The sequence below is a fragment of the Rutilus rutilus genome, assembly GCF_951802725.1.
Source record: "Rutilus rutilus genome assembly, chromosome: 21".
Lineage (NCBI taxonomy): Eukaryota > Metazoa > Chordata > Actinopteri > Cypriniformes > Leuciscidae > Rutilus > Rutilus rutilus.
This window is the reverse complement of record NC_140226.1, coordinates 7,606,513-7,634,334: the sequence shown is the minus strand read 5'-3', so window position 1 is coordinate 7,634,334 and position 27,822 is coordinate 7,606,513. Positions and strand designations below refer to the sequence as shown.

Genomic DNA, 27,822 nt, shown 5'->3' with positions numbered 1-27,822 from the left:
TAGACATTCACTAATACATTATTAAAATCAAAAAAGTTGTATCTGTTATTTAGTAGACCTGATCTAACATGAACTATCAATAAAGAGTTGTATTTTTTACTAACTTTTAACAAAGATTAATACATACTGTAATACATGTATTGCTCATTGTTAGATAGTGTTGTAAAGTGTTCTCGGATTTATTTCTATTCTATTTATTTCAGATAAATCTGCAATAATCTTTTCCCTAATATTTGTATTATTTTAAATAAATGGTGTATCATTTAAAGGTAAATATTGTTTAGTGCCCTGAATTACTCCTTTGTTGTCATTAATTTAATCACTCAACATGGCAACACAGTTTGAGATATCTAGGGCTGAACGATTAATCGCACTTAAATCGAGATGGCTTATCGCGATTTTAAAATCGCAAAGGCTGCGATTATTTTTTATGCGCAGTTTGTCATTGATGTACGGCTCTGTAAACGCTGCTCTATCTGAAAGCACTGTGAAATTGAGTCACTTATAACGTGCATTTGAAAAAACAACACGCGTCAAACATCTTTCCAAAACATGAGAAGCATTTATGAACCTCGTCCAACAACAGACAACATTTAATAACATGCATTTACTCCAAACTCACTTCATAACAGCTCATGACAGCTGAGCTCCTCCTTCTGTGAGATGATATGCCTTCTTAAACAGAATAAGGCAGTCGTGTATTTAGAAGTCATGTTTAATCAAAGCGTTTCAGTCTTCTGTTTATTCAGCTACAGCGATAGGGATTTCCTGGAATGATGCGCATTATTGTACTTCTGTGGCGGGGCATATTTATCGTGTTTGCATGAGAGCGCCCTCTGGTGTTCAAATGGGGCAGTATTTACTACCAATCAGCCGCACTCCACTGACAAGCTGCGCATAAAATAATCACAAATCGCGTGCGGTTTTGTTGCGATTAATCGTTCAGCCCTAGAGATATCCGATATTCATTTGCAATTTAGCATCCTCAGTGTAGTTAAAATTTAGCATCCTAAGCGCCACTTAGTGGTAAAAAGCTGCAAATGCATTTGCCGCAGAAACGATGAGGGTGACTGGTAACCCGCAGTGGCAAAATACTTCCGGTTGAGTACCATCTGAAAAGTTAAGATGAGCCTAAATTAGCTCTCAAAATATTGTATTGTACAATGCTAAACACGCTCTATGGAAGTAAAGTAATGGCAAATGTTTTTGAAACAAAAAAAGCTTGTTGAATTGCACTAATAAAAAAAAATAAAAAAAGCATTGTATTAACCGTGCTTGCATTTTAATGCATTGTATTTTCAGGGCTTGCATTTTTATGGGCTGAAATTCAACATGGTTGAATATTTAAGCTGTAAATATTTCAATTCAAAACATTTTATTAAAAATTCAATAATCCATATTCACCTTTCAGATTTCACTTCCAAAATTTTCATTCTGTTTAAAAACACAACCTAATATATCCAATATCTTATATAGTATAGCCTACATTCATAATAAGGTGCAAGGTATACCTATGACTGTATTGCAAAATATCCCACAAATAGTATTGTGAAATTTGCAGACGATACTACAGTGGTAGGACTCATTGACAGCAATAATGAAACTGCCTATAGGGATGAGGTGAGTAATTTGATCATGTGGTGCCAAAGAAATAATCTGTCCCTGAATGTGGGGAAAACTAAGGAGGTCATCATAGATTTTAGAAGAAATAAACCCACACATATACCTGTCTACATTAATAACTCTGCAGTTGAAATTGTTAATACTTTTAAGTTTTTAGGCATTCATATTTCAGACCCCCTTTCATGGTCTTTTCACATCACCTGTGCCATTAAGAAGGCACACCAGTGGCTTTACTTCTTGAGGTGTGTGGCACTGGAAAGGCACTGAGTATTATACAGGATGGTAGTCATCCGGCACATAGTCTCTTTTCCCAACTCCCATCAGGGGAGACGTTGGCAGAGCATCCCAACACGTACGTCACGTTTTAGGGACAGTTTTTATCCACAGGCTGTAAGGCTACTGAACGATAGTGCAAGAGGAAGGAGGATCGAGGTTTGAGTGTATGTTTTAAATTTTTTTATTTATTTTTTTATCTCATTTATTGACTGGTGCTGAGAGAGTGCTAAGGCACATTGTATTTCATTGCTGTGGTACTCTGTACGAATACGCATATGACAATAAACTTAAACTTGAACTTGAAGTATGGTCTTTTATATCACTGTATTAGTCTATTAAGCTATGAGTCTCAATGGCAGGGGAATCCCGAGGGAAGCCCCAGTGCAGCACTGCCATATAAAGTTAAGGAAACTAAACAACCGAGAGAAATATGTTTACTAACTCAGATTTAACGTTTGATCTGTACGTCAGCATCGAGGAATAACATTTTAATCTCGTTCACGGTAGAGAAAGCTGCTTACATGTACAAAAGTAACCGCGAAGACTTAAATGTAAGTGCTTTTGTGTCTTTATCAGCGTTTCCATATATAGCTACTGGCCCTCCCCTCCTTGAACTGCCACCTTACCGTGGTGGAGGGGTTTCAGTACCCGAACGACCCTAGGAACTATGTTGTCTGGGGCTATATGCCCCTGGTAGGGTCTCCCAAGGCAAACAGGTCCTAGGTGACGGGTCAGACTAAGAGCGGTTCAAAAACCCTTTATGATGCCTATAAATTGGAGGACCGTGACGTCACCCGGCATGGCGCAGCCGGGGCCCCTCCCTGGAGTCAGGCCTGAGGTTGGGGCTCGTATGCGAGCGCCTGGTGGTCGGGACTCCCCACATGGGGTCCGGCCGGGCTCAGCCCGAAGGAGCGACGTGGGGCCACCCTCCCGTGGATCCACCACCAGCAGGAGGGACCGTAAGGGGCCGGTGCTTAGTGGATCGGGCGGCAGTCGAAGGCGGGGGCCTCGACAACCCGATCCCTGGACGCGGAATCTAGCTCTAGGGACATGGAACATCACCTCTCTGGCGGGGAAGGAGCCTGAGATTGTGCGTGAGGTTCAGAGATTCCGACTAGAGATAGTTGGGATCACCTCCATGCACGCTTGGGCTCTGGAATCACACTCCTTGAGAGAGGATGGACTCTTCACCACTCTGGAGTTGCCCATGGTGAGAGGCGGCGGGCTGTTGTGGGTTTGCTTATAGCCCCCCAGCTCAGCCCCCGTGTGTTGGAGTTCACCCCGGTGAACGAGAGGGTCGCTTCCCTGCGCCTTCGGGTCGGGGATAGGTCTCTCACTGTCGTGTGCGCCTATGGGCCAAACGGCAGTGTAGACTACCCGGCCTTCTTGGAGACTCTGGGAGGGGTGCTGGAAAGTGCTCCGACTGGGGACTCCGTCGTTCTACTGGGGGACTTCAACGCCCACGTGGGCAGCGACAGTGACACCTGGAGGGGCGTGATTGAGAGGAACGGCCCCCCTGATCTGAACCCGAGTGGTGTTCTGTTATTGGACTTCTGTGCTAGTTACAGCTTGTCCATAACGAACACCATGTTCAAGCATAAGGGTGTCCATCAGTGCACATGGCACCAGGACACCCTAGGCCAGAGGTCGATGATCGACTTTGTGGTTGTTTCATCTGACCTCCGGCCGTATGTCTTGGACACTCGGGTGAAAAGAGGGGCGGAGCTGTCAACTGATCACCACCTGGTGGTGACTTGGATCCGATGGTGGGGGAGGAAGCTGGACAGACTCGGCAGACCCAAACGTACTGTGAGGGTCCGTTGGGAACGTTTGGCCGAATCCCCTGTCAGAGAGATCTTCAACGTCCACCTCCGGCAGAGCTTCAACCAGATCCCGAGGGAGTCTGGAGATATTGAGTCCGAGTGGACCATGTTCTCCACCTCCAATGTCAACGCGGCCACTCAGAGCTGTGGCCGTAAGGTCTCCGGTGCCTGTCGAGGCGGCAATCCCCGAACCCGGTGGTGGACACCGGAAGTAAGGGATGCCGTAAAGCTGAAGAAGGAGTCCTATAGGGCCTGGCTGGCCTGTGGGACTCCTGAGGCAGCTGACAGGTACCGACAGGCCAAGCGGACTGCAGCCCGGGTGGTTGTGGAGGGAAAAAAAAAATCGGGCTTGGGAGGAGTTCGGTGAGGCAATGGAGAAGAACTACCGGTCGGCCTCGAAAAGATTCTAGCAAACCGTCCGGCGCCTCAGGAGGGGGAAGCAGTGCCCTACCAACGCTGTTTACAGTGGAGGTGGGCGGCTGTTGACCTCGACTGGGGATGTCATCGGACGGTGGAAGGAATACTTCGAGGATCTCCTCAATCCTGCCGCCACGTCTTCCGTCTTCCAAGCAGAGGCTGAGGGCTTCGGAGGTGGACTCGTCCATCACCCGGGCTGAAGTCACAGAGGTAGTCAAGAAACTCCTTGGTGGCTGGGTTGGATGAGATCCGCGCCCGAGTACCTCAAGTCTCTGGGTGTTGTGGGGCTGTCTTAGCTGACACGCCTCTGCAGCATCACGTGGCGGTCGGGGACAGTACCTTTGGACTGGCAGACCAGGGTGGTGGTCCCTCTTTTTAAGAAGGGGGACCAGAGGGTGTGCTCCAACTATAGGGGGGAATCACACTTCTCAGCCTCCCCGGGAAAGTCTATGCCAGGGTACTGGAGAGGAGAATACGGCCGATAGTAGAACCTCGGATTCAGGAGGAACAGTGTGGTTTTCGTCCCGGTCGTGGAACACTGTACCAGCTCTATACCCTCTCCAGGGTGCTGGAGGGTTCATGGGAGTTTGCCCAACCAATCCACATGTGCTTTGTGGATTTGGAGAAAGCATTCGACTGTGTCCCTCGCGGCATCTTGTGGAGGGTGCTCTGGGAGTATGGGGTTCGGGGCCCTTTGCTAAGGGCTATCTGGTCCCTGTATGACCGGAGCAGGAGCTTGGTTCGCATTGCCGGCAGTAAGTCAGACTTGTTCCCGGTGCATGTTGGACTCCGGCAGGGCTGCCCTTTGTCACCAGTTCTGTTCATAATTTTTATGGAAAGAATTTCTAGGCGCAGCCAGGGGCCGGAGGGTGTCAGGTTTGGGGACCACACAATTTCATCTCTGCTCTTTGCGGATGATGTTGTCGTGCTGGCCCAATCAGACCAGGACCTTCAGCATGCACCGGGACGGTTTGCAGCCGAGTGTGAAGCGGCTGGGATGAGAATCAGCACCTCCAAATCCGAGGCCATGGTTCTCAGTCGGAAAAGGGTGGTTTGCCTGCTTCGGGTTGGTGGAGAGTTCCTGCCTCAAGTGGAGGAGTTCAAGTATTTTGGGGTCTTGTTCACGAGTGAGGGAAGGATGGAACGGGAGATTGATAGGGATGGGACGAAATATCGTTTGACAAAATATCGCGATACAAAACGTGACGAAACGCATCGAGGTCGAAAAAAATGGATCGCGAAATAAAGATAGATGGCACTGCTGCATGATTTGCGTAGAATATAAATAATTTAGTGTATTATATGTGTGTGTATGTATATATGGTGGCAGGCTGGCAGCACCATCTGCTGATCAAGCAGGGTAAAACTAAATGAAAAAAAAAATTATATCCGGGGAACGGTGCGGTACGTCGTCACGTCAAGACAGCGCATGTTGCAAGTTGCAACAACAACACTGCAGTCTACAGCGAGCTAACAAATATTAGCATTAGCACCAACTACCTTGCCCCAAAACAACCGACCATGGAGTCAAATGAGGTCGAAATTGAGGACGCTCCGCCTGGATACAAGTCATATGTCTGGCAGTATTTTGGCTTTCTCATTAAAAAAGACAAAGACGGCAATAGAGTAACTGACAAGACTAAGACTGTGTGTAAGCTATGCCATGCTGTCATTCCATACACCACATCCAACACATCAAACATGAACCACCACCTTCAACGTCACCATAAAAATGTGAAGACGGCCCCGGAGAAAACGAGCCTACCGAAGGGACAGCTGACCATGAAACAAGCGCTGACACCAACTCTACCTCCGTCAAGTCCGCGTGCAAAACAGATAACCAGGCTCATTGGCGAATTCATAGCGGACTATATGGCTCCATTTAACATGGTAGAGAACAGAAAATTCATCCAAATGTTCAATGTGCTGGAGCCCAAGTTTAAGATGCCATGTTGAGGACATTTTTCAGAGAAGGTAATCCCGGAAATTTACAATGAAACCAAACAAAGCGTGAAAGAGTATCTAAAAAATGCCGACTGTGTCGCCCTGACCACCGACGGCTGGACCTCGCGTGCAACACAGAGTTATATAACCATCACGGCAGAAGTCATTAACGAAAAATGGGAGAGAAAAAGCTTTGTGTTGCAAACTCGTGAGCTAAGTGAAAGTCATACTGGTGTTAACATAGCTCACGTGTTGAGAAATGCACTGAGTGAGTGGGAGCTAACGAGGCCACAAACAACCATTGCTTGTGTCACAGACAACGCGAGCAACATGGACATTGCTGTGAGAGAGAGCGGTCTCCACCCTCACATCAAGTGCTTAGCGCATGTTGTGAATCTGGCCAGTAAGCGAGGCTTGGCTGTATCCCGCGTCGCGCGCCTTCTTGGTCGTGTGCGAAGAATAACTACATTCTTTCACAAGAGCACCACGGCCACCGCCGTCCTGACCAACAAGCAAACCCAGTTAGAGCTGCCTCGGCATAAACTCATCTCCGATGTCCCGACCAGGTGGAATAGCACATACGACATGCTGGTGCGCTACCTGGAGCAACAAGCAGCTGTCTCAGCAGCGCTGAGCTGCCCAGGAATCCGAAGGAATGCGAGAGAAATTGACACTCTGGATAACACTGATATATCAGATGTCGAGGACATAGTGAAACTGCTTAAGCCACTGAAGACAGCCACAACAGTTGTCTGTGATGAAAAAGAGCCCACTGTTTCACTGATAATGCCACTGAAGTTCATGATCGAGCAAAGCATGACACCAGACGAAAATGACACACAGACCATCGCCAACATGAAAAGCGCTATTCTACTCGACATCTCGGACCGGTACTCTGGGGACTGTAATGACATGCTGCAGGAGTGCACTGCGCTTGACCCACGATTCCGAAGCCTGTCCCATCTGAATGATGAACAACGCGAGTCCGTCTATGCTCGAATACGTGAAAAAGCTTCAGCACTTCATGAGCAGCGCAACCAGGTAGGCTAACTTTTATTGAAAAAAAATTGAGGTGCCCTGCGCGTGTGTGTAACTCTGTATGTGTAGGCCAGAGCCCGAAAACTTATTTCTCATATTGTTTTTTTTTTTTTTTTTTAGTCGATGAGAGAGAGAGTCTCTGTGTGCGTGTGTCTGTGAGAACCGGTCTGTTGTGGTGAAGAAGGAGCTGAGCCGCAAGGGGAAGCTCTAGATTTACCGGTCAATCTACGTTCCTACTCTCACCTATGGTCATGAGCTGTGGGTCATGACCGAAAGGACAAGATCCCGGATACAGGAGGCCGAAATGAGCTTTCTCCGCAGGGTGGCTGGGCGATCCCTTAGAGATAGGGTGAGAAGCTCCCTATGAGAGCCGCTGCTCCTCCACATCGAGAGGGGCCAGCTGAGGTGGCTCGGGCATCTTTTCAGGATGCCTCCTGGACACCTTCCCGGAAAGGTGTTCCGGGCATGTCCCACTGGGAGGAGACCCCGGGGAAGACCTAGGACACGCTGGAGGGACTATAGCCGCTTTCCGACCGGAGGAACCTTTTCACAGTTCCTAGAACTATTGGCTAAAGTACCCGGATGTCGGCGTGTTCGCACCGCAGGAACTAGGAACGATTTTAGTTCTAGGAACTCCATTTGGAGGAACTAATTTAGGTCCTACTTCAGAGTAGGGTCTAAACCAGCACTATAGGAACTACCCGTGACGTTAGTGTACGCTGATTGACCGAACGTACGCGGAACACCAGCACCCTCCATTTTTAAAACAGCTAGAATGTAAACACACAGATTATAGCCTATATATTTACTCCAGAAACTAACTATACAAACATGGAAAACAGTGATAGATGGGTCTCTAAACCTTTATGCTGAAGAGAAAATCCAACGCAACTTTGAGGGGACCAAGCCAAACATGATTATGTTTATCTGCCCAGCTAGCAACACTGGACATCAACCACACGGCATAGGCTAATAACTAGGCTTGGGCGGTATTCGAATTTTGAAACCGTCAAACCGCCTCCCTATTTTACCGGGGTATACGGTATTACCGTGACTAATTAAAAATTATGACATAATGGGCTCAGACGGCGTCACCAAACTGTTGGCTTGTGCCTACACCGTTCAGAAACTGAATGCCAGATCAGGCAAAAAAACAACAACAAAAAAATCAAGCCCAACCCCTGCACGTTGTGTCTGAGTCAGGCCGACGGCATTAACTGTTATTATGAGCCGGAGCCCACCATTATTCAACATAATATCTGTGTGCGTGCAACAAGCAAGAAGGGCCTTTGTAATCCGGTGACGCGTGTCCATTGATTTTTATTAATAAAACTTTTCTGCAAAGATGGAAGTTGACGATCGCATCTCTGTAGTGAACGCGCCTATAGAGAGAAATGCACATCATTACACAATCAGAGAGTGGCCTTTTTCTTTTCGTTTTGAATTGTTTCGTTTAAAGAAATTGACGATCGGCATCTGAACGCTATAGAGAGAAATGCACATCATGGATTACAGAGAGTAGGCTAGTCTATTTATTTTCGTTTTGAATGGTTTCGTTAACTGAAATTGACGATCGCATCTCCCTATGAACGCGCCTAGAGAGAAATGCACATCGTGGATTAGGCTACTTAGCCTAATCAGTGAGTAGCCTATTTCTTTCGTTTTGAATTGTTTCGTTTAAAGAAACTGACGATCGCCATCTCTGTATGAACGCGCCTAGAGAGAAATGCACACCATTAAATAATCAGACTATATTTCTTTTCGTTTTGAATGGTTTCGTTTACTGAAATTGACGATCGCATCTCCGTATGAACGAGAGAAATGCACATCATGGATTACTTAGCCTAATCAGTGAGTTGCCTATTTCTTTCGTTTTTAACTGTTTCGTTTAAAGAAATTTCAAGCTTTATTTATTTGTCATGTCTGTGAGGCATAGCCTTTTTTATGAGATTTCAATGCAAGTGACAGCGGCATGCCCATCATGTCATGATTATATTAAATCCAGGCAATTTTGGTTGATGAAAACTTTATAAAAATTTAGATACAATTTATACAAAACGAAATTCGTTTTAAAGAGGCCTTTTACAAAACTAAATTTATTGAAGTGGTCAAATCGTCTGACTCCCGATGCATCCCATCTTATTTGTGCTGTTCACTTTTCATAATCAACAAAGATGGAAAAAATAACATTATAATATTTTAACAAATACGAAACTTAATGCGCTTATGTATCCTGGCAGCAGTGAGTGGGCGGTTTTTTCGGAGATGCGACGTTAGAGGTGTTTACATCTCTCGCGGTCACCTTTTTATTGCACAATTTACAAATTGCCTCGTCAGTATTTACCGCCTATCCCTTCTCATTCGGTTGGAACCAGAAATATTGCCAAACTGCAACCACACATAAGCATTTTTTAGGCAATAAATAAATTATATATATTATAGGATAAGTGCCGGTAATGACGGTATTGAAACTGATACCGGTGCTATTTTAAGATCCCGCGGTATCCGATATTACCGTAATACCGCCCAACCCTACTAATAACCTTTTTTTCATATACTGTCTACTTTCTATAACAGTTCTATCTAATAAAATATTAAACAGTACTGTTAGACAGATCGCTAACTAACACAGAGAATGCGAGCATTGTTTGCTCTGGCGTTCTCAGCGCCGCCAAAATAAAGGTCTGTCGCGCAGTCAAAATAAAAGTCACCGTGCTTGCGTCACGTCCTTACCCCTCCTACCAGTTCCTATGGCCACTTGGCCAGTGCGAACGCAAACAGCAAAACTGAGTTTGGGGGAGAGTAGTTCTTAGAACTGTTTAGAAGTGGACAGTTCCTAGAACTAAGTTCCTGTAACTACTTGGTCGGAAAGCGGCTTATGTCTCCCGGCTGGCCTGGGAACCACTAAATTTGTGGAGGCAAATTTGTAAAGCGAAATAAAATGGACTGAAAATTGTCTGTTGAATATTATAGGTTGTATTATACAACAGAATGGAGAGAAATCTGAAAGGTGAATATGGATTATAGAATTTTTATTAATGAAAATGTGTGTGAAATATTTTGAGTTGAAATATCCAGAGCTTAAATATTCAACTATGTTGAATTTCAGTCCATAAAAATGCAAGCCCTTAAAATACAATGCATTAAAATGCAAGCACGGTTAATGCAATGCATTTTTTTTTTTCAATTAGTGCAATTCAACAAGGTTTTTTGTTTAAAAAACATTTGGCATTATTTTACTTCCATACCGCTCCCTCTTTTAGTAGCTTGATGTAAATGTCAATAAATTCCAACAGTATGTCACATACCAAAAGACCACTTCTCATTCAGTCGCCTCTCAGCAAGGCTGTGCACCAGCTGAATCTCGTAGTCTTGATCTCTGCTTCCCTTAGATGCTTGGAGGACCCTCACGCCTGTGGACAGTTTGATGTAATCCTCGTAGTAATAGCCCCACGCTGCCAGAGAGAGCTGAAGCTGGCTGTCAAACTGGGCTAGATCATCCAGGGTTGTGCAGCCCAGGGTCTTCAGACTGTCAAAATATAAAGAATGGGAGCCCATTATGTTTGCAGAACTCCAGAAGTTCCTGACATTTATCAAACATGTCAGAGATGGCTATAGGAAGGCTTGATGGTAATTTTTTTTCCAACTTGGAGGACGTGTGATCCTTAAGCCTGGTTTATACTTGCTGCGTCCGCAAGAGCGTGAAAGTGTGCGTGGCAAAAATGAAGTAATCGCAGTGTGGGCGGTCGTGCATGACCTGTATGAGTAGTAATTCAGCACTTGCGGGTAGTCCGGTAGAATGAAATGTCCTCATTCCTTTATGTTCACCGGGATTCCCGTGTGGCGCTGATATCGGTCTCTCATCGCGCACTGCTACCGTTCAAAAGTTTGGAAACATTAAAGGGGTCATCGGATGCAAAATTCACTTTTATATGGCGTTTGCATATAAATATGTCTTTGCAGTGTGTGGAAACAACCACCATACAATAAAAAAAATCCATTCACTCCTTTTTTTATCCTCAAAAAGCCTAAACACTCTCAATGATCAAGTCGTTTGGATTTTCTGAGCAATATGATGTCATATTGCTCATGCTCTGGCCACGACCGCTGACGGACTGTCCCATATTAACATATTTCCGCCCTCAGTCATTTGTATACTGTCCGCCAAGGCAGCACTTTATGTGTCTTGTGTCGACACGCCCCACGGAAGAGAGGGGTGGGGTAAGCAGTTGCTCATTATCATTTAAAGCAACGAAACGGGTCACAGTATTATTGTTCTTACTGTATTCATAATCAAATAAATGCAGCCTTGGTGAGACTACTTTCAAAAACATTAAAAAACCTGATTGCCAATAATGTGTATGTGAACTCACGTGTGATAGTAGTGCTCCAGGCTCTGGGAACAAAGCCACTCCTGGAAGGCAAAGTCTCTGAGCAGCTGCACGTGGGCCTCAGTGATCTCCCTCCAGTGATGCTTTTCCTTGACTACTTCCTCCAGTCGAGACAGCACACATAAACTCAGCTCCTCCAGAGTCTGAACATCTATACACATTCATAAACAAACAGACACAAATAGAAGCAAGATGTGACCAGGCAGACAGTTAAAGTGCTCCAACACTTTGCTCGGTGGCACATAGGTGCGGGCTGAGCGATAAAGTCAGCACAAAGTCCAAGGGCCTCATGTATACAGTGCCCTCCACTATTATTGCCACCATTGGTATACGAGCAAACGGCTGTGAAAAAATGTCTTTGCTGTCTATCTTGTTGGTCTTTCATTCAAAATATTTACAAAAATATTTTGTTTGTTTGAAATTTTTCTTTCCATTGACCAACGATGACTACTGTTTGCTAGTAGCAAACACAACTTCCACTCACATCTGATTGACAGATAAATTGCTTACTCAGTCTGATTATTTCAGCAGAAATTTTGCATTCAGTTCAACAGTAATAAGTTAAAGAGGGTAAATTTTATTATTTAGCATTTGAGACAATTACGTTATGTTCTTGCTCTGTCCATATAATAAATGCATGTCCTTTAATTACGTTTTTTTTTAGCGCATTTCCTTAAGGTTATGTCATTCCTATTACCCATTTCAGGGGTGGCCAAAAATAAAATTTTAAATTAATCAGAGCTACAGAAATGTATCTTCCTATTTACAAGTAAAGTATTGTGAGCCGGCTACTTACTATTTTCAGCCTCAGTTACCTATCAGTTTAATAGTTAATAATTTAATAGCACTCAATAAAAGCAAGTGGAAAATCAAACTAACATTCTGCCTAAAATCTCTATTTGTGTTCCATGAGAGAATTTCATACTGGCTGGCTGTACAAAATATTTTTTAATGATTTATACATAATGCATTTAATTTGACTTAACTAGAATTATGTGACAAGAATCACAATGAAAACTACACATCTTGTGGTTGTGGAAACTGTTTAATGTATAACGAATTGTAATCTAGCCAACCAACATGTTTTGATCACAACCACACTTTTAAACCCCGAGCACCTGCCTTTACACAAAACTACGGCTGGGAAATTGCTTGTGAGCTCCCATGACAGCAGAAATCAGTGTATGCCCAACATAAAAGTTTTGAAATTATATTTTCTTCTACTTTTTTCTTCATGCATCTCTCTTTCTCTTCTGGCTGCCTCCAGTTAGAGGTCAACACAAAGGAATTATCCACATAGCCTTTTTTTAATGCTAGATGCCCTTCCTGAAGCATTCCTGATTATTAAAATGAATAAACAAAAATTACACTTCTTTTGTAAGTGTATAATTCATCATACAAGAAAAAAAAAATGCTTTTAAGTATTTTATTATTTGACCAGACATTCTATACATTTCATTGATTATTTTAGCATTTAAAACTGTTTTACCCTTCAGATCATTGACTTCATAGACACACATGTAGTGACCATTGCAAATTCACAAAATCGCAGGTGCACATGAAATAGGCTAGTTGCACGTGGCCGCCATGTTGGATTTCCGATCAGCGAGTGTGGGGGTAGACACTTCCGGTTTCGCATTACGGCCAGTGCAGGGAGCCGGAGAAAGACGAAAATGATGTCTTATAATTGATTCTATAAACAACTATATCACTTAAAATACTACTAAGATCCATATTACTGTCACACGAGCCAATGGCAATTAAATGCACGGATGCATAGTCAGATTAATGAATGAAATACAACTGTTCACGAAAAGAAGATTGTATTTGATGCACACGCAATGACAATTATACCAACTGTAAATATAGAGTTACAACTATGATTAGAGTTGTTTACATAAAATGCACCGTGAACATTCACACGTTTGCACCGTGAACATTCACACGTTTGCCCTGTGATAGGCTCCAATTTATCTCCATAAATACTATTTTCTCAATTTTGCGCATATATTTTCTCTTACTTACATCAATTGCTCGATCAATATTATCATCACATATTTTACATTTACATTTTTAACTGTAGGTACCACAAACAATTTAATATAGCTAAGTTTGTTTACACGTAGTAAAATACTGTATGCGCTGCTTATAAACACCTGACAGATAATGATTTATGTTATCTGTCTCACTTGCACAAAATAAATGCAGTAAGTTAATAGAAAGCATAGAAACGCACAGGTGAAATACACTGTCATCCCTCCGGATCTTCTGCATCCACTCAGCTCGTACCGCAGCGTCAACGGGGAATGCATGAAAGCTATGGCGTTATTTTTTAGTCAAATGTCATGAGCGTGTAAGACATGCTCACGAGCACATTATGTTATTTCACACGTGCAAAAATGAACCTTCAGCTGGCATGATAAAAGTCCTCGCGCACAAATTCAACAACCGAGAGGTGTACAAGTAGCTGCGAGCGAGCGCCTGGCATACACTCATAGGTTAACTCTGCTTGTACAGTGGAATCCGGCTCGCGCGCAGCGGGCTTCTGCTCGCGGAGTGCTGTTTTGCTCGCGCAGTGGATTTCTGCTCGCTCAGCTGATTTCTGCTCGCTCGAGTCTACATGACTTTTGACAATTTGGGGGCGGAAACCAAGGAGGGCACTGACCCTCTTATGATTGGTCACTTTCATCATGGAAAATCTTGGGAAATCCTAACCCCGCCCACCTTCTGACGCAGCGCGCGTCACTCAGCTCGCTCTGCTACTCCGGCTATCTCTGTGTATATTTTAGACAACGAAATATGTGATAAAACACCATACTAACTCTTTTCGTTTTCATTTAAAGAAATCTTAAACATGATAGCCACACAAATGTGGTTCAGGCAACGCGTATTGATTATATTCACTGCACATTGCCTATTTATAAAAAATATATATATATATATAAAACACAAACCTGCCTCTTTTCGTTTTAAATATAATATAAAAACATTAAACATTTTAATATGGTCCAGGCAATATGTGCATTTGTGCTAAACAACAGATTTTGCAGTAAACAACATTACAGTTTTTAAAATTTTTACATACAATTATTACAATTTAAAATGACAAAACTCAACCCAGTCTCTTTTTGTTAAATTTCAGTTTTTATCAATATTAGCCATTATAAAAGTATCCACCTTTTTCTGCTCAGTCTAAACAATGCGCGCTGCCATGACGACGACTCCGGTTGCCTACTTCCGGTTCGTAGCTTGACCTGTACTAGCAGCGAGAGAATGAGTTCAAGCTCCTCATGTGCAGTTGTTGGTTGTTTTAACAATTCAAAGAAGATTTCAAACTTTTTAGAAACTGAGTGTTTCGAGCATGATAAGAAGGAGATAAGAATTTATTTTCTAAAGAGCCGTGAGTCAAAAGAACCGGCTCTTTTCAGTGAGCTGAGTCAAACGAGCCAAAATGTTTTTCACATCTGTCATGTTAACATAGAATAGAATAGAATGAGGCATTTATATAGCGCTTTCATATGTACTAGTGTACACCCAAAGCGCTTTACAATCATATCAGGGGTCTCTCCTCAACCACCACCAGTGTGTAGCATCCACTTGGATGATGCGACGGCAGCCACAGTACAACGGCGCCAGTGCGCTCACCACACACCAGCTATAGGTGGAGAGAGGAGAGAGAGTGATAGAGCCAATTCAATGTAAGGGGATTATTAGGAGGCCATGATTGGTAAGGGCCAATGTGTGGAATGTGGCCAGGACACCGGGGTTACACCCCTACTCTTTACGAGAAATGCCATGGGATTTTTAATGACCACAGAGAGTCAGGACCTTGGTTTTACGTCTCATCCGAAGGACGGATGGACAAAAGACAATCTCACAACAACATCACATCCTTTTAAAAATAAAAACAGTAGCCTACAGTATACAGTAGTTATAACTTAGAATTTTATTATAATTGTATTTCATATAATATACAATAATGTAATTTTTACTTGTCCATAACAACCCGAAAACTTGCCTGCTTGCCTTGCACATCTAATTAATGGGCAAAGTTTTCCGACTTTTTTTCTTATGCTTCAGTTTTAACGCTAACCACTCTAAACGTTTACTTTATTGAATGTATCTGATACGGAACCGGACATGGGCATTATCTCCTTCTTATCTTATGCTCGAAACACTCAGTTTCTAAAAAGTTTGAAATCTTCTTTGAATTGTTAAAACAACCAACAACTGCACATGAGGAGCTTGAACTCATTCTCTCGCTGCTAGTACAGGCTTCTATACTCTTTGGTACAGGTCAAGCGCTACGAACCGGAAGTAGGCAACCGGAGTCGTCGTTATGGCAGCGCGCATTGTTTAGAGCAGAATAAGGTGGATAAGTAAAAGGTATAAGAAGCTATACAAATAAAGCAAACAATTCAGTCAAACATACAAAGTCAGCGCTCTAGTCTAACCATACAACGGTAAAGTTAAATAGCTTATATGTATAGCTTTATTTGTATAGCTTCTTATATCTTTTACTTATACTTTTATAATGGCTAATATTGATAAAAACTGAAATTTAACAAAAAGAGACTGGGTTGAGTTTTGTCATTTTAAATTGTAATAATTGTATGTAAAATTTTTAAAAACTGTAATGTTGTTTACTGCAAAATCTGTTGTTTAGTACAAATGCACATATTGCCTGGACCATTTTAAAATGTTTAATGTTTTTATATTATATTTAAAACGAAAAGAGGCAGGTTTGTGTTTTATATATATATATATTTTTTATAAATAGGCAATGTGCAGTGAAAATAATCAATACGCGTTGCCTGAACCACATTTGTGTGGCTATCATGTTTAAGATTTCTTTAAATGAAAACGAAAAGAGTTAGTATGGTGTTTTATCACATATTTCGTTGTCTAAAATATACACAGAGATAGCCGGAGTAGCAGAGCGAGCTGAGTGACGCGCGCTGCGTCAGAAGGTGGGCGGGGTTAGGATTTCCCAAGATTTTCCATGATGAAAGTGACCAATCATAAGAGGGTCAGTGCCCTCCTTGGTTTCCGCCCCCAAATTGTCAAAAGTCATGTAGACTCGAGCGAGCAGAAATCAGCTGAGCGAGCAGAAATCCACTGCGCGAGCAAAACAGCACTCCGCGAGCAGAAGCCCGCTGCGCGCGAGCAGGATTCCACTGTACAAGCAGAGTTAACCTATGAGAGTATGCCAGGCGCTCGCTCGCAGCTACTTGTACACCTCTCGGTTGTTGAATTTGTGCGCGAGTACTTTTATCATGCCAGCTGAAGGTTCATTTTTGCGCGTGTGAAATAACATAATGTGCTCGTGAGCATGTCTTACACGCTCATGACTTTTGACTAAAAAATAACGCCATAGGAAAGCTGACTTCTTTGTTGTAACGTGACGAAACGGTACATAACGGCACACAACAATGATGTGCTGAGGCTGTCACCCTCTGAAAGGCAAGTTGCCTCTCTTGAATCCTAAAAACACTCATTGTGAAAAATTATCTCTCTGGTAATGGAACTAGGTTGCTGTTGTCTCTCGCTCTCGCTGTCAGATCACCGGAAGTTTTCACCGGAAGTACTAGCCCACACAATCAAGTTCGAACGTCAATGGTCGCCATATTGTGCACGGAGCGAATTAGGCCTTAAAGGAGAACTCCGGTCAATTTTAACATTGAGCTAATTTTTTTGTACATTTGGAGTGCTGTCAATACAGAGAACAACGACAAAAATCGGTGTTGCCTACACCGAGTTATTCTATTTTTAAAATTTGCACCCTATTGACTTCAATGGGGCAAGTAGTAAGCCTGCTTTTTAGCCTCTTAACATCCTTTAAGTGTCATTACAAGTGCACAGAAAATGTGAGTGATTCCTTCCGAGTGAACACGGGTGGATCTGACTGCAGTAGATGTTAGAGATATTAATAAAAATGAAGTTAATTCAGCCAGCGTTCATACCTTTGTTTGCATCCTGTTTTCGGTGGAAGGCCATAGTAGTCGATTGTCGAGTTCACGCGAGTGATCATAGGTACTAAACCTATGCGCGTGAACTCGACAATCGATTACTATGGCCTTCCACCGAAAACAGGATGTAAACAAAGGTATGAGCGCTGGCTGAATAAACTTCATTTTTATTAATATCTCTAACATCTACTGCAGTCAGATCCACCCGTGTTCACTCGGAAGGAATCACTCACATTTTCTGTGCACTTGTAATGACACTTAAAGGATGTTAAGAGGCTAAAAAGCAGGCTTACTACTTGCCCCATTGAAGTCAATAGGGTGCAAATTTTAAAAATAGAATAACTCGGTGTAGGCAACACCGATTTTTGTCGTTGTTCTCTGTATTGACAGCACTCCAAATGTACAAAAAAATGAGCTCAATGTTAAAATTGACCGGAGTTCTCCTTTAAATCTGTCTTCATTTTTTAGGGCAACGCCTACATCTAAAAATCCAATCAACAACCAATGGATAGAGCCAGGTGCACGTTCTACATTCTTGAGATCACTGATCTATAAATACAGTGGCAAGAATAAGTTTGTAAACCCTTTGAATTAATCAATGCAGAAATCTGAATTTCTGCATTGATTAATCATAAAATGATTTTAATTTAACTCACAATTATAAACAAACACAATTTAATCCTTCTAAACTAGTAACACAAAATGGAGTGGGAGGCATTACTGTTGGTTGCGCTAAAATGACCCAACCAGCCACCGTTCCCGGAGCTGATTCAGCTCTTAATGGCACCTCCGTGACCAGTTCTGTGAAGGGTATCATTTAGCACCCCAGGACGGATCTGTGGGATCTTCATGTCTGGCAGATCAGCGGGGCCCGGGGATGACAGATGTGTCCCAAAGGGTGATGAATACTACAGCAGAGACTGGGACTCCCTTCTACTAGGCACCAGCATGCTCATCAATAGAAGGTGTTTGTGGATTGGTGCGAGACACATAATGAGGACCCAGGGACATGCCCTGTGTTAGTTATTTTATCATTTCTGCTGGGCCACTCGGACAGCAGGCGCTCGCCTTCTACACTTAAGGTGTATGTGGCTGCTACCGCATCATTAAATGACAATTAAATAAAATCAATTAAATTTTAATGCTCAGGTGGACCAATGCTCGGTCGGGTGACATAATTTAGCAACGGCTTTTTGATGGGAAGGGATGCGTTTAATTCCCCCTCGTCTTTCTATGATGCCTATTTGGGACTTGGCATTAGTTCTGAGGGCACTTTCCCAGCTGCGAGTGCTCTCGTTGAAGACAGCGCTCTGGCTTGCTTTAGCGTATTGAAAGAATGTGGGAGACCTGCAAATGCTGTTCATTAACCCCACTTGTCTGGAGTTCTACGCTTTGCCTAGGAACTAGGAATGATTTTAGTTCTAGGAACTCCTTTTGGAGGAACTAATTTAGCTTCTACTTCAGAGTAGGGTCTAAACCAGCACTATAGGAACTACCAGTGACGTTAGTGTATGCTGATTGGCCGAACGCACGCGAAACACCAGCACCTGCCATTTTTTAAAAAGCTGTGTAATCACACAGATTATAGCCTATATATTTACTCCAGAAATGAAATCTATGAACATGGAAAACAGTGATAGATTGACCTCTTAAACTTTACGCTGAGAAGCAAATCCAACACAACTTTGAGGGGACCAAGCGAAACATGATTATGTATTTCTGCTCAGCTAGCAACACTGGACATCAACCAAATGGCATATGCTAATAACTTTTCATTACTGTCTACTTTCTTTGTATAACAGTTCTATCTCATAACGTATTACAGACAGATCGTAAACTAATGAACACGGAGAATGCGAGCACTGTGTGGCTCTGGCTGGCGTTCTCAACGCCGTCAAAATAAAGGTCCACCACCCCGTCAAAAGTCACAACAACAAGCACGGCTTACGTCACTTCAAAGTTCCTACTGGTGGTGCGAATGCAACCAGGAAAACGTTCCTAAGGGAACCATTAGTTCTCGAGGAGCCACCCTGGTGGCTAGTTCCTAGGGGCCCGTCCACACGGAGACGCGTTTCGCTGTATACGTATACATTTTTTATCGTATTGGCGTTTGGTCCACACGGATCCGGCGTTTTGGGAGACTGAAACCGCTATTTTTTTAAACCGGGTCCCAAAGTGGATAAATCTGAAAACGACACCCTTGCGGTTTCGTGTGTACAGCCAATCCGTATATTTTGTGAAACGATGATGTCATCACATCACGTGTCGTCTGTGTCACGAGTAACAGCAACAACAATAAAGGCGGACTTATATGATTGTATTCGTGCTGCAGAAGCTACTAAGCCTACTAGCTTTATTACAGCAAAACCTATTGCTTCTCTGCAACTGTGGTGAGCAAAAAGCGATAATCTTTGTCTTCTTCTTCTTGGTTCGTATACAGCGCGCAAGGTTATGCGCATGCTCAAAGTCTTCTTCTCCGTGTATAGTGTATCTCTGTGGCAGAATTACAGCGCCCCATACTGGTCTGGCATATATACTACACCGTTTTCAGTCGGTTTCAGTGGTTTCGTGTGTACGCAGATATTTCTTGAGACGACGAAAAAAAAATATCGGATCGGGAACGCACCGGCTTCGTGTGGACGTGGCCTAGAACTACCTGGTGTGAAAGTCCCTTATGCTACGCCCTGTTCTTGGTGAGAGGTGGTTTTGACTAGATCGTATAGCTGATAAACGACATTCATATGCACTGTACTGCTGTGTGTGCAAATGCGTTATGCTGAATATTGATGTCGTTAATTCAATGCCAGCGAGGCTGTCATGAGTTCTTTATTGACTTACTGAGTACTGTTGTGCACCAGCATTTGATGCCGCTCCGATTTTGTATGCCTGTTCAGAGCAATGCTTGGCTTGCATGAGCTTATATGGGCACGCTTACAGTTGACTGATGCTAAGGTGTCGGCGCCACCCCAGTACACTTGCTAGTAGGGGTGACCCCGAATAGTTGAAGATTCGATGCTTCGATAGGAGGAGCCTGATTCGACTACCGATCTCACGGTCAAATCTTCGCAGAGGTGTTATGAAACGAGGATCATGCCACTTTGGCTATATGAGGGCGCTCAATGTCTGATTTCACATAGAACTACCGGTTTTCTGTCAATACGTTAATATTCAGCCTATTATGATAATGCTGTATATAAAAATGTGCAAAGAAAGAAGCTTTTAATAAATATTTTTTAACGTGCGTGAATAAATCCAAACACCCCGTGACAGATTTAAGTTTCACTTTTAATCCGTGACCGACAGAGGAGCGTCTTGGCGGCAAGGATTTAAATCTTTAACAATGTCTGAGATAAGAAAATCTAAAGTGTGGATGTACACCATCAGAAAGGATATTCTCCAAGGCTGGATTTAGCATCAGGAAAACCATGATCGCACTTCTGCCGGCCAACGTTAACAAGCTGGTTTTCCACAGGACATTCTAAAATGCTTAACGCTTAAAAGCTTTTAAAACGCTTAAAAGGCACTTTAACGTGGCTTAATGTATGTACACAGTACACACTTTATTAAGAAACCATACTATGTGCAGATAAGCAGTTGAACCCAGAATATGAACGCAATGTGTTCCTCCTATAGTAAAGCGTTTTCATATTTTAATTTAACTATTTTAGGAGATTAAGTCGTTAAACGTTTTTCACGTTAAGTGTTTTAGAATGTATTTTATCCGCACGCACAATTTGAAAAGACTCCAACAGACACAGACAGAGTGAAAGACTGGATTTGTTCTCTCGATCAGGTAGGGTATAGGTACAAGTGATTTCAAAACTTTTCAGCCGGTTCTAATTTGATTTTTGGATGCTGTGAACATTTTTAGCTAAAAAGACTGACACTCCAGTTTAGCATTTATTGTTGTTTCTGCAGTTAAAAAGACAAAGTTGAAAATTCTGGCTACTATCGTTATTTTAATAATTTCTTTATTTTAATTTAATTTATTGATCTGTCAGGGTTATCTAATCTAACTATTTGTGGCTTGTGTTTTGAATATATGTTCCCCTGCACTTTAGGCATTTTGCACACATTTGCTCCTCATCTTGTGACTTATTTCATTTTGTATGTTTATTTATTAGAAAGGTATATTCTGTTCTAATTTAATTTAGTAAATTAATTGTTTATTTTTTCGGTGCATCGATATTGTGCTGTACTTAGAGCCTGCTCGCACAGGTAATTTAGCCGATTTAATTTGATTTGCATGTGAAATATAAATCCTGTCTGCAGTGTGGCCTTTCTGGAGTTATTTATGTTATTTCTTAGTTTTATTGATCCAAAATGTTTTTATACATTTTCTTCTATATCTTTGTGTGATTTTCTGCACATCGCGGCTTTGAAATTTTAAAGCCCCGCCCCCACACACGATTGGACTATTAGTCGACTATAGGCAAGACTTGACGATTCTAATTCGACTATGAAAATCCATAGTCGGGGACACCCCTACTTGCTAGTTGCATGGCTTCCACTAGGTTCACTGGCTAGCATGTGACTTATTGCTCTTGCACTTAATGTAAGTATTGGCATGTTTTTGACATGTGGCTGTTCTGGCTTTTATTGTGACTCTTTCCCCGCTTTGTCACCATGTAGTAGGGATGAGTCAAGATTTTCGAATATTCGACTAGTTGATTTTATTATAGAATATCGAATAGGTTGTGCGATTATTGTCTTTAAAAAAATCCCCATGTTTTCGGTTCTGATGCAGTGGTGACACGTTCATGTAACCAGAGGGTGGCGCTGCCAATAACGCATCTAAAAGCTGTCAATCAACTCTCAGACAACAGAAGAAGATACACATTGTCTCACACCAGAGCATTTGAGCGGAGTGGTAATATTTCCTCCAGAGCGGAGAGCACCTTTCTGAAGATTACGCTCCGCTCGCTCATTCTGCTAAGGCCCGCTCGCTCAACCCAGAATCCCCTTTGTGACATGCTGGTTCAAAAATATGTAAAAACAAGTAGGCTAGGGCTGCCCATGCATGACTATGTTTTTTTTCTAGTCGACTAGTAGTTGTTAATTTAAGCAATTAGTCTAATTGCATATTTATATTAATTTAATTACTTAAACGTACAGTATGTAATTTTTTTCGCCGCTAGGGGTCGCTAACCTCTTACAATAACAAAGGCATAGTTTGATGACGCAACATTTACTAAGAATTATGGATCTTGTCGTCAACGTCAAGCCGACCGATCTAATAATGTTTATGGATGAGTAAATACATTGATGTTTTTATCATGACTGTGATATGAAGCAGGTCGGGATTGCTTAGAGACAGCAATCAGCTCCACATGCGACGCGAGTCCCGCGGATATAAAAAGAATATGGACATTTCATTCTACCGAACTACACGCGAGTGCAGAATTACTACTCACAGGTCAGTTTATTAGACAAATTAAACTTGTGAGGTAACGCAGCACTGTTTCACTTGGTCTAACATTACACTATCACACTAAACTGCATTTAAATGTGTTGAAATTTGTGTTAGTTTGTCTGTATGAGACTAGCAGTAAGCTAGATCAACATTAGAATAACATACAGATCATATTCTAACATTTTATCATTGTTGAACTATATAACATTGATTAGTTTTATGTAAATGTGCTCACCTGTTTAATAAAGTACATGTAGGAGCGGTCGAAGTCTCGGACGTGGAGCTCTCGTTTATATACTGTCTATGGGAGCTCTCGGCATCTCGAAAACACCGCGCTGATATTGATTCTCGGTTTAGTTCTCCTTTTTTATCCAAAGTCTGCTTGCCATGGTCCATAATGTTTGAACGAAACAACAACAGCGTGCAAATAGACATTGCGAACTAACAGTCGTCCACGTCTGTCGCCTTGGTTACTGTCAGAGGGCTCTGGTTACTATGGCAGTACGAGCGGAAACCAGGGACAGCGCGGATATGACGACATTGACGGCGACAAAACGGAAATAAAGAAACGGGACGTGTCTTCGAATTAAATTACAAATTTCTCCTGGTTTGAAAGTTGTTGGAAACAGTCGGGATAATGTAAGTACACAACTAAAAAAAAATATATAACTTAGATATAGTGATTTTTGCTATTTTTAAAGCAAAAAAGTTACATATTGTGCCTTTAAATATGAAGGCCTATGGGAGAGAATACTAAACTATAATTAGCGTTTTCATGATATATTGCCTAGTCCGCATCTCAAGCGCACGCATAAAGCTTGCCACAAAGAACCAGCAAAAGTAATGATTATGCATGAGACATTTTAATTGTTTATTAATAAACTATTGTTTTCTGTGTCAGTGTCGGCTGCAAAGATAAAGTTGACGATGCTGACCCGCCATCTTCGCAGTGAATGCTCACTTGCTACGAATTAACCTACATAAGCAGAGAGTAGCCCGTTTCTTTTCGTTTTGAATTGTTTTGTTTAAAAGTAGACGTTTTAAGCTTTCTATAGATATATTTTTCAGGTCTGTGAGGCAAGTTTAGACCATATTACGTTAGGTAACGAGAGACGTTTGCGTGATACATTCGTTGCAGACGTGCACGTTTATGCCAGCTAAGCTGCATGTTTAAAGCTAGTGGTGTTATAACGCCAATTATGTTCATGCAGCAGAGAAAAAGGTATAAACAAATCAGGAACGCATCAGATTTCATCTTTTTTAATCTCACTGTAATAAGGACCAAAAATATGATCAAATAGATTTGACATGCATTAAGATTTGACTACATTAAGAAATGTAAATTGTAGTTGTAAAAGTAATGACTTGAAAATAATCTTGTAAATCTCTCACTGTACATTGCTATTCTTGTTATGGTGGTGCTTATTTTATATACTTTTTCCAATTTATTGCATAACGGACACCTGTTTCACACAAATTCAAATTTTGTGTTATTTCAAGTGTTTTTGATTCATTTTGGATGTATCTATTTTTATGTTTTTTGGAGTGTTACTTTTTGGTTCAGTTTGGATATCTTTTATTTACTTTAATATTTATTAATGTAGTTAATACAAGTAACAAGCAGGTACCAGGTTGACCAGGTATTTTGTACCGGTACTGCAGAAAGGATGATATCATTAAATTTCAACTAACACCTATCAACTTGGTACCAGAGTATCAGTACTTTTGACAACAATCAGAACTAAATAAAACAAGCTGATAGCGTGATAGCTCCCTGCCTTATACCATATCAAAAAGATTAGTTAGCAAGTTACTGAATTAATGGGCCTCCCCAAATGGCACACTTCATATGCACTTTCAGTCTCGTGGACTAACAATGGCTGCCATGCGCACGCATGTCCGTTAAGTCCAGTAGGGTGTCCCATTTTGTCATTATAGGTTTCAGAGGGGTGTTCGCGAGTGCCCCCTTTGCGGTCGATATGAGCCCTCGATGTGCACTTTTGCAGAGTCTGCACTGCAGCAAGCTCCGCAGCAGACTTTTTCCCGACAGTCAAAGTGGCGTTGCGTCACGAAAGTGCAGACTCAGAGGAAGACCGCGAGTGTTTAGGGTGCCAATTGGGACAGGGCAAATGTAAACAAGGTTAGGTTTAGGTTACCCTAGATTTGTAATTTCTTATTTCTTTATTAAAGTATTTTTTTCAGCGACAACCGATCATATGTTCATTAATAGTTTTTTGTTGTTGCTTACTCTCGCTTAGAACAAATCCGACCAACTATTAAAGGGATAGTTCAGCCAAAAATGTAAATTAGCCCATGATTTTCTCACCCTAAAGTCATCCTAGGTGTATTTGACATTCTTCTTTCAGACGGATACAATCCGAGTTATATTAAAAATGTCCTGGCTCTTCCAAGCTTTATAATGGCAGTGAATGGCTGTTTGTTTTGAAGTCCATAAAAGTGCATCTTAATATAACTCCAATTGTATTCGTCTGAAATATCTATCTATCCCTTTAAATCTCTTAATTGTAAAAATAAATAAATAAAAAAGCTCAGATGTGTGCATGAGTCACTGTGTCACTGATATATGTGATAGAAAACACTAAAAACATTATATGGCTAGATCTTAATCCGGAGGATCACTTATGTCATCGTTATACATCATCATCGACCAGTCCTAAAACATGCTATATGGTAAAGCACTAAGGCATTATAGACATAACAATATGCATTTATGTAAAGCTGCTTTGACACAATGTGTATTGTGAAATAAATTTGACTTGACTTGAAATATGACCAGGACATAATATATAATATATAATTCACCCACATGCTCTCAAGAACAAAAAGTGTTTGTTTTTAAAGCATTTAACTAACCTTCAAACAAATACTTGTATTCGGATAGGCTGTGTCCCAGGAGCCATTCTTCAATCTGACTTTCCTTGCCTTTCTTCCAGCGCACCTCCCAAAACAAAACCCACAAGACTGAACAGAAGAAGAAGGTCAGCAAAAAGAGGCGGTCCATCAGACCATGTTCAGCCTCCACTCAGACCTCTGTGAGCTCAGAGTCTGCCTTGACTTCTGCTGTCCTATCTGGTCCTGACCACCTCTCCCATGTCTTCTCCTACCAGGAAAAAGGACAGGATACATACAATTCAGGCTTTGTGAACGATATTTGATTGAAATGTAAAAACATGAGCAAAGCATTCAGAAAGTATTGGAACCATTTGATTTTTTTTTCATATTTTGTTATACTGCAAACTTCTGCTAAAATGCTTTAAATATTATTTATTCACATCAATGTATAGGCCTACTCCATACGCCATGAAGACAAAGCAAAAAACTGATTTCTTATAACTTTGCAAATTTATTAAAAATAAATAAAAAAACAGAAATATTACAATAACACTCCTAACTCAGTACTACATTGAAGCACCTTTGGCAGCAATTAAAGCCTCAAGTCTTTTGGGGTATGATGTGACAAGCTCTGCACGCCTGGATTTAGGGATTTTCTGTGGAACACAAAAAAGGATATTTTGAAGACCATTGGGAACCAAACAACACTGGAGTCCATTGACTTCCATTGTATGGACAAAAAATAAATAAAAAAAACAGACATTTCTCAAAACATCTTCTTACAGTTTTGGAATGACATGAGGGTGAGTAAATGAAGACATTTTAATTTTTGGGTGAACTATCACTTTAAAGATATCTCTGTATTTTGCTATGTTCAGTTTTTCTTCTACCAGTTATACTGGTATTCTGCCATAAAACTCAGATTGTTGAAGTTTTGCAGTGATGGTTGTCCTTCTGAAAGTTTATCCCACCTCCATACATGACCAACTGGCTCTTGGTCACCTATCTTCTTAAGGTTTGGATGGGCAGCCAGCTCTAGGAAGAGTCCTGGTTGTTTCAAACTTCTTTCATTTCAGAATTATGAAGGCCACTGTGCACTGGGAACCTTCAATGTGGTAAAAAAACAATGTTTTGTATCCTTCTAAAGATCTGTGCCTCGACACAATTCTGCCTCTGAGCTCTGCAGGCAGTTCATTTGACCTCATGGCACAGTTTTTCAGTTTTTCTTATAAATAAATTTGCAAAGTTATCACATCACAGATCTGATTTTTGCTTTGTAATTATGGGGTATAAAGTGTAAACTGAAGCGGAAAAATAAAGCAATTCAGCATAACATTGCAACATAACAAAATGTAGAGAGAAAAAATGAAGAGATCTGAATACTTTCTGAAAGCAGTGAAGTTGTTACAGGAGTTGGGAAACAGGACTGTGATCTAGACATTTGAAAAAAGCATGCTGCAACTCAACTAAAAGATTTAAAGGGATAATTATTATTTTGTGTTGTGTTTTAAAGATATTATAACTTTCGAGATGAGTATGTGTTTAATCAGTAATTTAAGAATACATTAACAACTTAGCATCCATTCTCATGCCCTTAAAAGGCAGATCTACACGTGCACTAGTTTCACCGAGTGACAGGCTTCTGTTAAACAATGACTGTAGCTCCACCGTTCAAAAGTCATTTTGGTCTTTAAACATTCAAATATAAATATATATCAGTACAGGCTTTAATATTATACAATATTGGTGCATACTAGTGAAGCAAAATACAGAGAAAAACGTCCTTGACATTTTTAGTGTGTGTTGCCTAATGAAAATCCAACCATGCATATCTTAAAGTATCACAGTGGCATTAACAGAAAATATGCGACGCAAAATAAAAATCAAACAATGTCATTCATAGAGACAACACTGACATACAAAGTAAACAACAAACCCAGACGTACTGTATGAGTTCATATAGCAATTCATATTTAGCGAACAGCTGCAGTATTGTCTTCTATATATTTACCTTGATGGATGTCACTGAGAACCGGAAACACCGCAGTATCTAGCGCAAGAAATGACGTAGGAAA

At 41.5% G+C, this 27,822-nt stretch overlaps 1 protein-coding gene across 6 annotated transcripts in view; it reads right to left on the bottom strand.

The window, feature by feature from the left end:
- The window catches only part of arel1 (apoptosis resistant E3 ubiquitin protein ligase 1), a 65,407-nt gene extending 37,593 nt beyond the window's left edge, over positions 1–27,814 (bottom strand). Inside the window, exons 1-5 of one of the 6 annotated variants that reach the window (XM_084393899.1) lie at positions 27,759–27,814; positions 26,328–26,403; positions 25,769–26,015; positions 11,495–11,663; positions 10,430–10,650 (exon numbers count right to left, since the gene is read on the bottom strand). In XM_084393899.1, coding sequence (XP_084250025.1) covers positions 10,430–10,650; positions 11,495–11,663; positions 25,769–25,916 — 538 coding nt within the window. In that variant the 5' untranslated portion in view covers positions 25,917–26,015; positions 26,328–26,403; positions 27,759–27,814. Of the gene's footprint in view, positions 1–10,429; positions 10,651–11,494; positions 11,664–25,768; positions 26,016–26,327; positions 26,404–26,718; positions 26,854–27,693 lie in introns of those variants that run through there. The other 5 variants (XM_084393904.1, XM_084393900.1, XM_084393901.1 and 2 more) reach the window with 5 other exon arrangements.
- Between the last annotated feature and the right edge of the window lie 8 nt (positions 27,815–27,822).